The 15,597-nt window shown below is 43.3% G+C and overlaps 1 protein-coding gene across 1 annotated transcript in view; it reads right to left on the bottom strand.

Annotated features, from left to right (window-relative positions):
* myo1d (myosin 1D) overlaps positions 1-15,597 on the bottom strand; it is a 75,031-nt gene that overhangs the window by 52,241 nt on the left and 7,193 nt on the right. The window contains exons 2-11 of the mRNA XM_070926594.1: positions 7,497-7,705; positions 6,764-6,857; positions 5,738-5,903; positions 5,146-5,199; positions 4,711-4,806; positions 3,926-4,042; positions 3,166-3,369; positions 2,612-2,757; positions 2,353-2,467; positions 1,761-1,931 (exon numbers count right to left, since the gene is read on the bottom strand). Coding sequence (XP_070782695.1) covers positions 1,761-1,931; positions 2,353-2,467; positions 2,612-2,757; positions 3,166-3,369; positions 3,926-4,042; positions 4,711-4,806; positions 5,146-5,199; positions 5,738-5,903; positions 6,764-6,857; positions 7,497-7,705 — 1,372 coding nt within the window. The remainder of the gene's footprint in view (positions 1-1,760; positions 1,932-2,352; positions 2,468-2,611; positions 2,758-3,165; positions 3,370-3,925; positions 4,043-4,710; positions 4,807-5,145; positions 5,200-5,737; positions 5,904-6,763; positions 6,858-7,496; positions 7,706-15,597) is intronic.

Below are 15,597 nucleotides of genomic sequence, written 5' to 3'. Positions count from 1 at the left end.
TCAATGACAACAACATTAAAAGTTACGTGGAAGCGTCAAAATTAACTTTCATGACTGTTAATTTAAATGGTAATACACATTGTCTACCCCCCCACCCCAAAAAACCCCTGGAGATCCACTAAAGCCTCCAACAATTCACACCACAAAAGTCCATTATGTTAATGTTGCCTGGCAACAGGACTCACAGACAGTACAGTACAGAAAAGAAAAAAAAAAAAAACAAGAAAAAAAACTCTGGATAATATTGATTCATACCAATATTGGATCCAGGAAGTAACAACCCTTCATCTCACATGTCTTTTAAAAGTCTGCTGCCAGAGCAGCAGGTCAGGGAGCAGCAGCAGAAGGGCGACAGCAGGGAGCGCATCGACTCCAGGATGAAGCTTCACCGATCAATACGGCCTGCAGCAGGCTACAGTCTTGACTCAACCTTGCTTTATTCACAGCTCCCTTGTCACTTTATTCCTTTTAATGAGTGACTGCAGGGTTCAGTGCCCATCGGGTTGGCATCACATGGGAACGTGCAGCTGCCAGGAAGCCTCTGAAAAGGCTTTCTTCACTCTGTAGCCTGTTGCTTTAAGTTCTCTGATCTATCTACAGTACACTGGGCAGACGTGTACAGTATGCCGATGTTTACCTACGACTTGACATCATTCACTTTCACTGCATCACCATCTCGCTCCCTCTCTTCTCCCCACTTCCTCATAAATGTGTAAACACGTCCCCTTCACCTCCCTCCCTCCCTCCAACACACCATTCTCACACAGCGGAGCACCAGCTCCACACACTCCCATTGGCTGGCAGTGACATCACTTGTGCAAAGTGTCGAGTCAGACTGCTGCTCGGCGCTCTCTGACAGCCGATGCCCCCTTGTGTCCGCAGAGGAAACTGCAGTCATTTAAAAAAAAAAAACACTGCTGTGCTCTGAAGTCTACTTGTCAGAGGTCCTAAACACCCTTTTACATGTTTAACATCTGCATAGAAACTGAAACACACTGACCCCAGATCAGTGACGGTGAGCGACTTTCACCTTATCTCAGTAATCTGATCCCAGACAGAAACCGTGGATGTTAGCAAAGTAAATTGGCTTATGTTTAGTCTGGCCGTGCAGACCATTAGGGTGAATTAGACTGTGAGCCTTCCTGATTATTAAAACTAACAGGATCATGTTCAGTCTCCTCTCTCGGGCGCTAATGGGTACTTACTGCATGGTGTAATCTGCCCTCTGGTGTTCTCAAGTTACTACAGCATCCTCCTGCAGCACCAGAATCTGATACACTGCTTGATGTTTATAATAGTTCGTTTTTATTGTTTCTCTTGTTTAATTATGTGATCAAATGTCATGTTTATATTTAGTTTCATGTTGATATGTTCGGCTTTGAGACTAGGGCTGCAACACGTGATTTTATCAGATCTATATACCAATTATTTTTCAATCAATTGTTTCAGAAAATAGTGGGAAATGCCAACCGTGACTTCCTTGAGCTTAAGGAACAAGCAGCAAAATGTCACCATAAAATGATTAACGATTAATTAATTGCCAAAGGGTTAATTTTCTGTCAATGGGCTAATCGACAAAGTGTTGCAGCTCTAACTGAGACGACGTGTTACGATTTGTCTGTCTTCAGTAAGTGAATGTGACAGGAAACACACAGATTCAAACCAATTCAAAGAAAGGAAGGCAGCGTTTGGATTTTTGACTTCAGCTAAAGAAACTGTGCAGCTAAAGTCACACACTCTCGAGCGGTGAAGTTTCCTACCTTGCGGCTGGTGTAGTGGACGTGTTTGGCCAGCTTGCCATTGAGTCCTTGGAGAAAAACCTCATCCGTGACTTTGCCCACGTTCATACAGGCTTCGTCCAGCACAGAGAAGATGCCCTTATGCTGCTGCTCCACCAGGTCCACGATGATCTGGTTATTGAAGTAATCAATCTGACAACAGAAAGGACACGGAGGGTAAAAGACGCTGTGTTAAGATAATAAATATACAGCAGGATATACACACTTTGACAAGCATGTGAATAAAAGTAGTAATTTCCTGAAATCTTTGTGACTCTACAAAGTCAAAGCTAGTGATTGAGACATCCAACGTGCATTGAATAATCGGCCTCACAGACACAGATACCTCCAACTAGAGCTGGGCGATAAAACGATAATTATAGAAATATAACAAATGTTCAATAAATGTGAAGAAGATTACAGCTATAAGCAAAACACCGCCTTTAAACTTGAACGAAATAAAGATTTCACAAAGTCGATGTCGACCGATATGTCACGATAACATTTTTGGCCGCATCGCCCAGCCCTACCTCCAACCGTAAAGCAAATAAATGAAACGCAGTATCGTCCATACATGTCTCCAGGGGATGCCTTCTCGCTGATACTCTTCCTGTTCCTGCTTTAACACCAGCTGGATGAAAAGCTGCTGCAGCTTCTCATTGCAGTAGTTGATGCAGAACTGTTCGAAGCTACAGCACAAGAGACAGGTGACATTGAATGCAACCACATACATTAATAATTCCATACAGGAAGATGTGATCCTTGCTGTGTGTTACAACCAATAAAATCAAATGTTAAAATGGTAAATATGGACACAAATGTCTCATCCAAACCTGTTGTTCTGGAAAATCTCAAAACCATAGATGTCCAGCACCCCGATGACGGTGTTCTTCCCGTGGACTCTGGCGTCATAGTTTTTCACCTCAATGATATCATTGATTCGTCCCACAATCCAGCAGAACAGACGCTCATACATGGCCTGAGGACGACAACATGTTAAAGTGCATTTAGTGTGTGTGTGTGTGTGTGTGTGGTAGACTAATTGGCTGCACAAAGCAGTCTAGCACACAGAAAACTAACAGTTACAGATGAGAGTGAAATGTCAAAATATCAGTGAGTCAGGCTTTTGTTCACAGCCCACAGTGCTGGTCCTGAATCTGCCTACATACACTGCGTCCTCCACAGTCTCCAGCCTCTGTCTGGAGTCATAACATTGTGACTCATGCTTGTGTGAATCAGTGTGTATCGCAGTAAAAATATCACCAACACTTAGCGAAATGTCACAACCCTCCGGGCACCGGCAGGCCAGTGTTGTTGTATTTTTGTGCATAGAGAGAGCTCGCCGGATGACCCACAACATGTCATTTTCTATCTTCGCAGCAATAACCTTGGCTAAAGCGTCCCGTCCGTAGCTGGCCTCTTGTGCCGTGTGCTGTTTCTCGATGACGTCTCTACCCGTGGCCACGGTGCGGTAGAGCAGCGCCTTCTCCACGTTTTCTTCTTTGGTGGACAGGAGCTCTCTGATCACAGACACCAGCTTTGTGTTCTCTATCAAGGTCACGTCGCCGTCCACCCCGAACGTCAGGTTGCCCTGCAAGAGAGGACGAGGCAGAGTCAGACGAGAAGGCCGATACCAATTTCAAGTCTGTTTATTACTATATGAAGCTAGAGCCAGCAGCTTAGCTTAGCATAGAGAATACCACAACTTGTCGCTTTTACATTTCTGTTTGTGTACAGATTAAACAAACGAGGTATAATGGGTTCATCTGGATAGAGTTAGGCGAGCTGTCTCCTCCTGTTTCCTGACTTTGCTAAGCTAAGCTAATCGCCTGCAAGCTCTAGCTTCATGTTTAGCGCACTAATATGGGAGTGGTTATCACTCTTCCATTAAATGCTAATGTAACCTAGAGAGACTTTTGTACTTTTGACAGTTCAGCTGCAAAGTGCTCATCATCCAACATGTGTGACAAACAGTTTCAGTTAACAAACACATAATGACTGTTGTTTACTCGGGTTTAAAAGGGTTCTTCCAAGGAAATTCCTCTGAAAATAAAAGTCTGCTCATAAACTCCTGCTCCACTTTGCCATTGTGTCTGAAATCTTCTGGCGTAAGACACGAGCAGGGATTTGATATTATCGAGTATTACCAGATGTAGGATGGTGGCCAGGATCTTGTAAACAGTCTGAATCTCGTCTCCTGTGAAACCGATCACTTTCATGGCATCGGCTACGGCTTTGAAATCCGCCCCGTCGTTGATGGACGACTGGAGGGAGGAAAGGAGAAGGGTGACAACAAATTACTGCAAGGAAACAATGTTAAAGTGGAGTGGATGAATGTTTTGTCAGCTTTTTCAACATCTCATCTTTCTAAAATTGGTTGATTTTCCTGCTGAAGCCATTTTGATATGCCACATTCTTTTGTGAGTGTTTTTATTCCCGGAGTCACGGCCTCTCTTCCAATGAATCGCGGCAGGATTTAAAATTCACACCGTTAATTAAATTACAAACCGGCGCAGAGCTGCGATGCCTCGTTACAAAAATAGCAGCAGCTGGAGCACACAGTGTACAAACCGCCACCTCAGCTGTTTGCTTGTATCGTGTTCCATGACGTTAGGCTGTTTGTTGCTGTCAAGTGGTTTTTGCTCCTTCTCATTAAGCTCGTGCAAAGACGGCAGCACGCATCAGAGGTCTGAATGAAGACACCTTAAAAGAAAAGCCCTCTGTACAATAATGCATAATTACTGAAACACTTTCTCTACACGGGATGTGAACGACGGAAACTGTAAGCGTTTGACATCAAACTTAATGTCACGCTGACCCTCTCTCACACTTTTGTTCTCTGGGTTTTCATACTGCCACTTCTATAAAACACATCTAAAGACATATTATAATGAATTGTGCACAGACGCACAACAATGTATGGAAGAACTACCTTAATTTGGCCTCCAACTTTGATGTAGTTGTAGGCTGTCGGGTCCTTCTGGATGTGAAGTGAGCGCAACAGGGAATCTGGAGCTCCTCTGAGCAGCTAGTGGGGGACCGAAAACACAGACACACACTTTACTAACAACACTTCACACAGTAACTTTGTTGTGTTATTTAAGTATTATACAGTGCAGACTGCTTTACATGGGCTGCACACATGGCAGCCTGACTCATTTGCATGCCCATCATGTTCACATTTTTATATTTTCTACATAAAAAGATCTCTTCACTCTCTCACACTCAACATCCAATACAAACAGTGGCCTCATTTTCTCACTAAACTCCTACATTTAGCAGGAATAAAAGGCCTCTTGATGACTCAGAAATGCTGCGCACACACTGTCCTCACATGCAAACACACAGGTGCAGACACACATTTTACCTGGTAGTATGAATGAAAGCTCCTCTCTCCTGGCTGCTGGAAAATTACTCTGGACTGTTGGGGCAACATAAAAAACAGGACAGTGTAACATAACAGCTGGGGAAGTTTTGACACTCTCGGCCAGAAGTTACCAAAGCTTTTGGCTTGAGGCCCTTTAAAGTGGAGCTATGTCTACTCACAACCCCACACAGGTGGAGTTAATGTTCCTTTCTCAGATTGTTTCATTTGAATAGTTCCTGCGATCCTTAAAGGAGGAAACTCTTTCACAAGAAAAAAAGCCAAGATTAGAGAAAAGTCCCCAAAAAATGAACCTAATCTGGTGTAGCAGAATAGGTTTTTAATTTCCTGCAGTGTCTCGGGTTGCGTCCGGACCCCCAGGTGGGGAACAACTCGTGTAAGCAATGGAGGGACAAACAGGAACATGGCCCACATATGGCTAACAGTACTGTGTGGGAATTATCAACACAGCAGAAAATGACATAACATGTACTTAAGATAGATATAAGTACAGTAGTGTCAGTGTCAGTGTCAGTGAAAGAAGTAATTGATTCACCATCACCTGGTAAAAGGTAGGACTACCTGACGCCTTTACCTTTTCCAGCAGGTAGTTGTTGATGTGGCCTCCGATGGGATCTCCCTTGAAGTCAAAATTGATGTCCATGTACTTGCCAAAGCGGCTGGAGTTGTCGTTGCGGTTGGTCTTGGCGTTTCCGAAGGCCTCCAAGACACAGTTGGATTTGAGCAGCATGTTTTTTACCCTGTTGGGGGGGATGATGTTATAGGTCGTGAGGTCGATCCACAACCAGGTTGAAAGCGTGTGAAGCGGTGTGATAAAGGAGCCCCATCTGTAGATCATGATGACCTATATTTTCATGAAACCACTCTGGTGCGTCATGTTTGTTTAGTGTGTGTACACTCGCAGCTCAGGGATGTAGTGGCAGAAGGCAGCAGCGGAGGTTACAGTAGATTACACGTTCAAATGTTTCGCCAACAGTTTGTATTCACTACTATTTGACTGTCAAACCTTTTCCCTGCACACATCCTATCTTTATCTCCGACCTACATTTTGTTTACTTTGAACCAAAAGCTCATCTCTTGCTTTTTCAACACACTTAAATATAATTTCTTCTCGTCTGGTGTGGTGGGCGTGAGCTGCTCTACTCTGTGATATGATGCTGAGCTGTGACTATATCTCACTATGATCTAAGAGACTTTGACTACTGACGGTATTAATTCTTAGAATATGACAATGACCTACTTCTAACTACAATAGCTGTGATAAGATAACACAGGTGGCTGTAATAAACGTCACTGCACTGTCTGATAGAAGATCGTGAAGTCCTGCGTCAGGCCGTTTGACCTTCTGTTGACTGAGGAACTCTGCTTTGGCAAAGAGGATATCATTAGAGCATTTGCTGTACACTCATTCGGATAAGCAAAGCACGTGTACGCAAGATATAAATGTGTTTTTCTGATGAAATTTCCAGTGGAAACCGGAATACAGGAACTCTCTGAAGAGCCGCTCCCAGCCTGATAACATTTGCTGTGTAGTCACCAGACTGTGCGCATGCCCTGCAGTGTGTGTTCAGGTTGAACAGAGTCAATAACAGCAGCTCACCTTTCAACTTCAGCCCTCTGATTGGGATTGGTGATAGCAGCAATGTATTGCATGATATACTTGCTGGCTTCTGTCTTTCCTGCTCCACTTTCTCCTGCAATACAAAACAAGTCTTAAAAAAAACAACAACAACAAATGTGTTTGGTGTCTATAACTTTGAGGCAGTTTGCTTTCCTTCCACCGCCGAACATCGAACATTAAAATGTAGTAAACATTGACAAAAACGAAATAAAGCTGACATTTGCTGTTTTTCTTTTATATATTCATTTTCCTTTTGAAGGCTATAACGTGTGTCACAGAAACATTGCAGTGTTTATCTTTTAGTGACATTATTGGACCAAACTGTGTGTCTGTCTTGGGATGTATTCATGATTTCAGGGTCCAGAGGGGCTCAGTTCCCCCTCTGACCACCGAGTGGTGCTTCATCCTCTGCATGGCTTCTCCACGCTGCCACACGGCTTGTGACCACATGAAACGTCTATTTTAGAAGAATTAAGATGACTTTCTTTTATTATCAACTTAACGGAGGTTATATATCGATATTTCTAAAGATGTCCCTCCTCCAGAACATCTCTCAGGGGGGAAAACATCTGAGTATAAGAGGAAGCAATGATTTATATCATAAGGACAAAAACTGCTCAGACAGAACTATGATCTAAAACTTGTGAGGTCGTGTAAATTGTACAAGAGAGTAAAACATCTTTGTGCTTTTTCGTCTGGCTTCCTGCGTTACCTGAGATGACGATACAAGTGTCCTTGTTCCTCCTCTTCATGGCTTTGTAAGCAGCGTCGGCGATGGCGAAGAGGTGTGGCGGCCTCTCGTACAGCTCGCGGCCCTTGTACTGCTCTATGACGTCACGGCCGTAGATGTTCATGGCACGGTAAGGATTGACGGACACCACCACCTCTCCGATGTAGCTGTAGATCCTCCCCTTCTCAAACCTGAGGACACACAAAATGGCCCTTTAGGAATATAATCCAATATAAGATACGTATTCTTTTTTTTTTTTTTTTTAATCATTATGACTCCAGATTTACTCCAGAAAACGACAAATTCACTTTATTTATTTGTAAACATGCACATCTGGGGTGAAAACAGCAAACAACCCTGCCCAGGCTCAAATCAAACATCTGGAAATATTTTGGACTTAATACTTTTTTTGGGAAATATGCTTATTGGCTTTTTGGCAGAAAGTCGATCCCACAGAGCATTACCAATCTCCTTATCCAACTCTCTCTACAGAATCGCAATCATTTAAAAAATGCAACACATATCAAAATTGCCGCCATACAAGTCAATACGACATTGTATTGGGAGCCACCGGCCAATCAGATGAAGTGTAGCTGACTGACGTCCTCCCCTCAGGGTCATTCAGGGACATCCGTCGTGCAGGAAGTTCAAACATTTAAATAATTACCTTCATGAAGAGTATAAAGGGTTCATTTGTAATCTCATGGAAAATTGTTTTTTTGTGAGGACACACTTGACTTCAAGCTAAACATTAACCATCATAAACAAGTTGATCAGGTAGACGATGCTGAAATGTAAATAAGCGATAAATATTATGACACCAGGTTAATGTTTCCCATCTGTCCGAGGTGACAATGCACAAAGCGGCTCCATAAAGAAATGGTTTCCCCAGTTTGGTGAAGAAGAACTTGACTGTTCTGCTCAGAGCCCCGACCTCGACCCCATCCAACACCTTCAGGATGAACTGGATCACCGACTGTGACGCTACCCTTCATCATTGAATGAGACTGTTAACACCTGTCTGCATGTGTGTATTTACGTGTGAAGTTCGTATGTTTTTTTTCCCACTTTGTCCTTGTAAAGCACTGTATGAATCAATTTTATTATTACTACTATTATCATTATTAGACGATTGTGATGTTCTGGTGGTCCACATACTTATGGAGACATATTGCAGCTCTATTTCTCTCTGTCTCTCTTTCTGCCCCAGGCCGCCTGCCTGACTTCCTTCCTCTCCAAAGAGGTCCAAGATCCCGGTTTCTCTCGACAGAAGAAAGGCCTCTTTCTTCACAGCTGCCAAACCTCTGCCGCTGCCTCGCAAAACAAGCCCAAAAGCATATTATTCCAAAAACGGTCCTAATAGGCCCACGTTAAGTATTTGTGATTGTGGGTTTGATGTAATTGCCAGATAAACTCCATCAAGCACTCATATTTGCTTAAGGGCTTGCAAGATAATGAGATAAAATGCTGGCTCGCTGGAAGAACTACAAACCAGGCACTGAAGAATGTTTTCTTTGATGTTGCTGCAATGAGCACAGTTTTCGTCAACATAAAAAGGCCTTGAGCGTCACCAAAACTGTAAGAGTGAGGCTGTTGACAGACATGACACTCCTCTTGTTCATCAGTGTTTCCACAACCTGCAGAATCAACACCAACAGTGTCATGACAGTAAAGTAACTTGCATGTCGGCTCAGGGACATAAAAATTGAATAATAATGAAGAGGGTGAGTTACACAATGCTTACGCTACCGGGCCGGATTACATGCACCACGGTGTGTTTGTGCCGTAGCTAGAAACGACAACACTTTACCACAACAGCACATGCTCAGATTAGCTCAGACTTCAGATTTGTGTGCGAGTATTCATACTTTATATCAGGACACGCACAAACCGGCACGACCGGCTGACGATGACATGGGGCGCTCATGAGTCCTGGACGGGGAGGGACAACCAGAGCGTAAGAGGCTTCAGAGTAAAATAATGCCAACTTCTGTCCGAGGATCAAAACGATACTTTCCTGAATTTACAACAGTAATCAATGACGATTGAAGGATCTTGCATGTTTAAGCCCATTTACCACAAATCATATACTTTAAGTTTTTTAAAAGTCAAGTAGCAGACTCTTAAACTTTCAAGTCTCAAACTGCTGAGGCCTGATATCAACTTTATATAAAGAGGACTGTGGACGAACCTCTCCTGAACGTATCCTCTAATGTAACACTCAATGATGACGGACATCGTTGCAGATTTGATGTTCACTGTGATCGCAAAGTACAAGATTACAAGTTAAAAAAAATACTTGGAAACCAATACCTGCATGGAACGAGACGTCCTAATAAAACCCAAAAAATCTCTGTAGCAAAAATGTAAATTATAAATCATTTATTTGCACATTAAGAGCTGATGGCCCAATAATGTTCTGTAAAATGTGTATGAATCACACTCAACCAAACAAATGTCACAGAATAAGCAGGTTCAGTATGATTTCTCTAAGCAGCTAAAGTTAACATGCCGGCTCATCCTCCCCTGGTGCTACAGAAAAAGACCCATTGTGCCCCCCCCCCCCCCCGTCCCCTCAGTCAGGAGGCTGCTGTGTGCCCGCTCCATTGTTCAGATGTCAATCGGAGGTCTTTGTCTGAGACGGGCCCTCCGTCTCCCCCTACACGGCCCAACACAGCGAGCTGCCCACTTAACGCACATGTACAATGGTGTACATGATGGGGGGGGAGGGGGGGGGGTATCTGAAGTCCCAGCTGGGTATGCATAGAAAGAAGGTGACAGGGTCTGCTGTCCATAATGAAAACCTCTACAGGTATTTTCCATATTGGACACTGAGCTGGTTAATGATGATTAATGACTATCAAGCTCATCAAGGCAACTTCTTAACTTTTGTTGTAATGACAATAAAGTTAATTCAACTAAAGCATACATATATATAAATGTCCAAGTCAATTTAGCTCGAACTCTGAAGACTACAGTTACCAGATGTGGAGTCACATTGCAGCAATAAATGTTACAGCCAGCTGATCCCAGATCAGATTAGGTTCATGTCTGTCAAACACTCATATTCACATTCAAAACACACTCCTGCACCAGGCGACAGGTGGAGGACTGAGTTCGACTTCCCTGTATTACAGAGGCATCACTTTTTGCAAGCTTCTATTTCAGAAGTTCATGCAAAATAAAAAGTTAATTCAAACACACGTCAAAGGGATATTTGTATAAGTATTATTATTACAGGGAGTGTCAGTCCGACATTGTGATTTTCGTTTCCCCACCCAATAACAAAACATTACACACTGAACAAACAAACCACAATCAAATCATCCGGCATCATCGCGACTCTTTGTGAAGCTGCACAGTTCAGAACGTCTGCGTTTATTTATAGCATCTGCGCATCACGTTTGTGTCTATCATCCTTTGATGGGGAATGGGTTGAGATGAGGAGAAGAGAAAAATCAATCAGCCGGAGCGTGTCAGCTCAGATACAGGGTCGGATGATCCATCTGTTGCACTCTCATTTAGGAGGATTTAAATGGACGCACAGGACAGAGATTAGAGAACCTTATGGGTCATAGCGGTCTCCTAGAAATGCTATTTATAGGTGCATGGAGGCTGAATCAGATTTAAATAAGGTAACACAGTCATCTGTCTGTTTTAATTCTAAAGGTTGAGATATGAGTTTAAAGAGAGTTAAAGTTTAAAAGAACTTAAAACTGGAAGGGAGGGCCGATGGTCCATGATGAGAGAAACTCTCTCTACGTCATCTTCATCTTTCCGTCCGTCCAGCTGTGAAGGGAAGTGTGTCTAAGCTGCTCTGGCCTGCAGCCATGTGACCGGTTTCCAAAAGGACCCCTCCCAAGAGCTGCCAGGATATGAGAGAGAGACAGATGGACAGAAAGAGGAGGAAGAGGAGGCGTGAAGAGAAAGCAGCAGTCCTAAATTGTGAGACCTCTGATGATTCGTGTACAGTCCGACTCCCAGCTGGGGATGTGCCGCTATCACATTTTCAAGGTCTGGTTATTGTGGCCAAATAACTTTCCTGAACTCTCAAGTGCTAAATGTAGTAAACTAACTTCCCACCATGGTTTTTATAAGCCACTAGCACCACCAGCCGCTCTGCACACCACCTCCACACTACTACTAACAAACACCAAAGCCAGAGTGGAAGCTGACCCACGAAGAAGAACGTGATGTGTGCGATCTTCTGCAGAGTTTCTTCTTCGTCACTCACTTAAAATGCATTCTCTCTCTCTCTCTCTCTCTCACTAAATGTTACGACTCAGCGCAGATAAACCACAGCTCCAGCAGGTCAGCTAGCTAACGATAGCATAGCATAAGTCATGGGTAGCTGGATGGAGACAGACGAGGACCCTGGTTCTCTGGTCCGGCTGTAGCTCAGTAACTCACACAGAACCAGATACAGACGACTGCAGAGGTGACGTCAGAGATTTGTCTTACACAAAAAACAAATGTGACCAATGTTCACTCTACCAGAAATACCAGAGGAACCCTAATGACACACACACACACACACACACACTGATGCACAGACACACACACTCCCCTCAGATGTGAATTACAGAGCAAAGCTGAGCACAACCACTGTCTCCAATCTTGTTTGGGTGGGTCTTTTTATGGTTAACTTTGGGAGGAGCAGGAGCGATTTATGACATTTTCTCAAAGAATAAAGAGGTAAATGTGACTAAAATAATGACGTGAGAATGCCACCCTCTCCATTTTATGTGATCGCCAGCCTCTACTTAACACTTCTACCTCTACTTAGTCTTTCAGTAAGACAGCAAGATCCAACATGAGCCACTGCAAAAGTTATAAAAAGGCACAAGGCCAAAAGGAAAAGTGCTGTATGTTATGATGCATAATAAAACCTTTATCAGCATAGCTGCTGGTAAAGTTCGGTTCAAGCAGGTGCGGCATTTAAAGGCTACAGAGAAATCTGATGTTCCTGCGCAGCGCCCCGTATATCGGTACTGTACGGTGTAATCTGCCAGCACGTGTCGTCATCGGGATGCGTTTGAACTTCAGGGTCATTCTAGGAATTATGAAGGGAGATAATCTGTGTGTGTTCCACTTTTATCTCAGAGTTCATTACCATCACTGCTCTTGTTTAGACTAACAGCAGAATGCTTTAGGGCTTATCCCCACGGCCGCGGACGAAGGGACATCTTGTCTTTCAAAAATGGCTTTTCTTACTGTATTCCTTTAACGCAAAGCTGATGACAGATTTAACACTTTTAGAGCTGCAAGTGATTAGTCGATCAAATAAAAATCAAAAACAACAGATCAAATTAATCATTTCGAACATGCCAAACGTTTGCTGGTCTGATGCTTCTCTTTGTTTTCTATGATAGTAAACTGAACTTTGGACTGTTGGTCAGATAAAACAAGTAAGTTCACCTTGGACATCATAATGGGGATTTTTGCTAAATTGTCTGATATTTTATGGACAAAACAGTGAATTATTTAATTGGGAAAACAAGCAGCAGACGCTACAGTATGCTATTGTTCTTCTCATCTTCTATTCTTTCTATAATGTTGTTAATTTCATAGATTAAGCACACGCTGCACATTTAGTGCAAAACATTCTTCGTTACAGATGAAAAGAAACAAAAGCGAAGAAGAGGAAAAACAACAACAGCAGCAGTCCAGCATCAGCTCTCAGCATCGTTCTTACTCGTATACACAACATGACCAAAAGTGTGTGGACAGCATAACATTACACCTTAATGCGACTGTTTACACCAAACCGGGAAAATCTTTTCTTTGTGGAGCCGACTTTGTGTTTGTCCCTTTCCTGTTTCAACGTTCCAGAGGTTCCCTAACGCTTTGCCCATCAAGTTCCATCAAAGAGATTTTCCTTTGTTTAAATTTGAAGGCCTGAAGTGGGAAAACTACCCAGTATTTTATTATATAAGAATAAAAGCAAGGACGGAGGACTATCCTGGAAATCAGGTTTTCAAACGGTGAGGACGCAACGAGAAGTTCGTTCCTGTAGTTCGGCCCACTGATTTGGCCACAACAGTAGCAGCAGTGACACAACTCAAGGAGATGAAGCGCAGCTCTTGTTGATTAATGGGTAAACTAGGCTTGTCATTGCGTATTATGGGATATATAGCGGCCCATTTATCAACTCTCTATGACAGCTATTGCTCCTTAGTGGCTAATAAAGACCTCCTCTGCTGTAGGACCAAGCTGAGGTTTAACGTCACACTAGGCTTTTGTCTCAAGACATATCGCTGTGGTTTTCAATTTGGGGACCCACCAGAAATGAGTCAAAAGTGTTGCTCTACTCCACCTTCCCCTCCTCTACTCCACTCTTTAAAGTACGGTGTGACAGAGGCCTCCTTCACGCTCTGCAGACATCAGACATCTGGGCTCTGCATCAGGGGATTTTCCGCTGCTTTGTAAAGCCTGCTTAGTGCCGAACAGCAGCTCCCAGACTGTCTGCAGGAGACGCAGCCCATCAACACATAACACATCCACGCTCCCTCCCTCAGGCTCACATCAATCTTCTCCCGAAATCAGAAAGAGGTAGTTTCCCTGCTACCGTCACAGCTGGCCTGCAGGGACTGGAGCAGGGAGACGGATTATGTAAGACGTCTCGCTACGCTCACACTAAAGTTCCACAACAAAGACGTTTCCCAGCCTAAAAAATAAATATAACGCAACATAGACAAAACTGTGTGATACATGACGATTACATCATCTTTTTGTGTACTGATGATACAGGCTTGACTAAATCTTCCATTATCCTGCCCTCTAATGACGCCCTCTGTCTCAGAGTAAACGATATAATGACAGTTAGAAGAGAGAGCAGATATCCAGAAAAGCCAAAACATGAGGACGTGATGCAAACGCACTCGGGCGTGGACGATGCTGTTGTGGCCTCCAGTCTCTCCAACAAGCAGAACAATTTCAGTGCACTCTTGAGCGGTGTTTACCTTGAGGCAGACTGGGCTAAAAAGGCTGTATATTGTGGTGGGAGGCTCCACTGGTATCATTGTATCTTATGCAACAACAGGCTTTGTTTGTCTTGCGGATGACTGCGTGAAATCATGCGAGGATCTCACCATACAGCTGATTCGAGCGCAATTCAATATTATAATCTTATCAGATTTCGATGAAATTGAAAACTAATGAGAATAAATGCATTTAATGGCTATAACAGAATAAACACCATCACAAATAGTGTTTGACATGTTGAAAATCTCAAGGATTAAAGCTTTTGTCAGGTGCAACAGGTGAACACGATTCATAGCACTGAACATCAATATGATTATTTTACATGTGATCTTTCACACGTACCATGACATACTTATATATCGCTATTGAAAACTGATATTAATACTGTGATATTGGTGATTTTAACCGTATGACCCAGTTCTAGTACGACTGTCACACTTCATATATGCACTTTACAAACGTTACAGCAGCATGTCCACATTAACTTCATCAGTAGAGCTGGGTGTGTTCAGCCTGGATTTAGACTTTTCATGATTTAGCTTAAGTTACATCTACCCTGTACACACCAGACAGGACTTTAAAAACAACAAGTTTCAAGTTGCAGCAACAGGGCAACAAGGAGCACTCAAAGACAAAGCCATAAGGCCGCACACAGCATGTGTTCCTCCCATTCACGCTGCAGGATGTTCCCATGAGGCTGGCAAGTCTGGATACTTACAGGAAATGGGAGCCATGTGTAAACAGCCTGGCTGCAGATCAGGTGGCTGACCCTCCTTTCTTTGCTGACTGGGATCGCAGCCATCCACCACACCCCTTTACACACACACACACACACACATATCTACCAGTACTGTAACATGTACTTCCAGAGTGAGAATATGATTCCAGTCTGATCAAAAGTCCAAAATTCAATAAAAAAAAAAAGGCCTTTCTGGTGAAAGCAGGAGAAATGAAGGGAGGGGTCGTGCCGGGGTTTTTGGAGCTGGCAGCTAGCCTGATGCAGAAGCTGTTTATGCTTTAACACACTGGCCAGCAGCAGCTGAAAATCACAGTGGGCTCGACTATGAAAAGGGATGACTGGATGGATTTGGAGAAAAAG

Source organism: Enoplosus armatus, chromosome 20, assembly GCF_043641665.1.
Source record: "Enoplosus armatus isolate fEnoArm2 chromosome 20, fEnoArm2.hap1, whole genome shotgun sequence".
NCBI lineage: Eukaryota > Metazoa > Chordata > Actinopteri > Centrarchiformes > Enoplosidae > Enoplosus > Enoplosus armatus.
The sequence above is the reverse complement of the archived record's forward strand: the minus strand, read 5'-3'. Positions and strand labels throughout refer to the sequence as shown.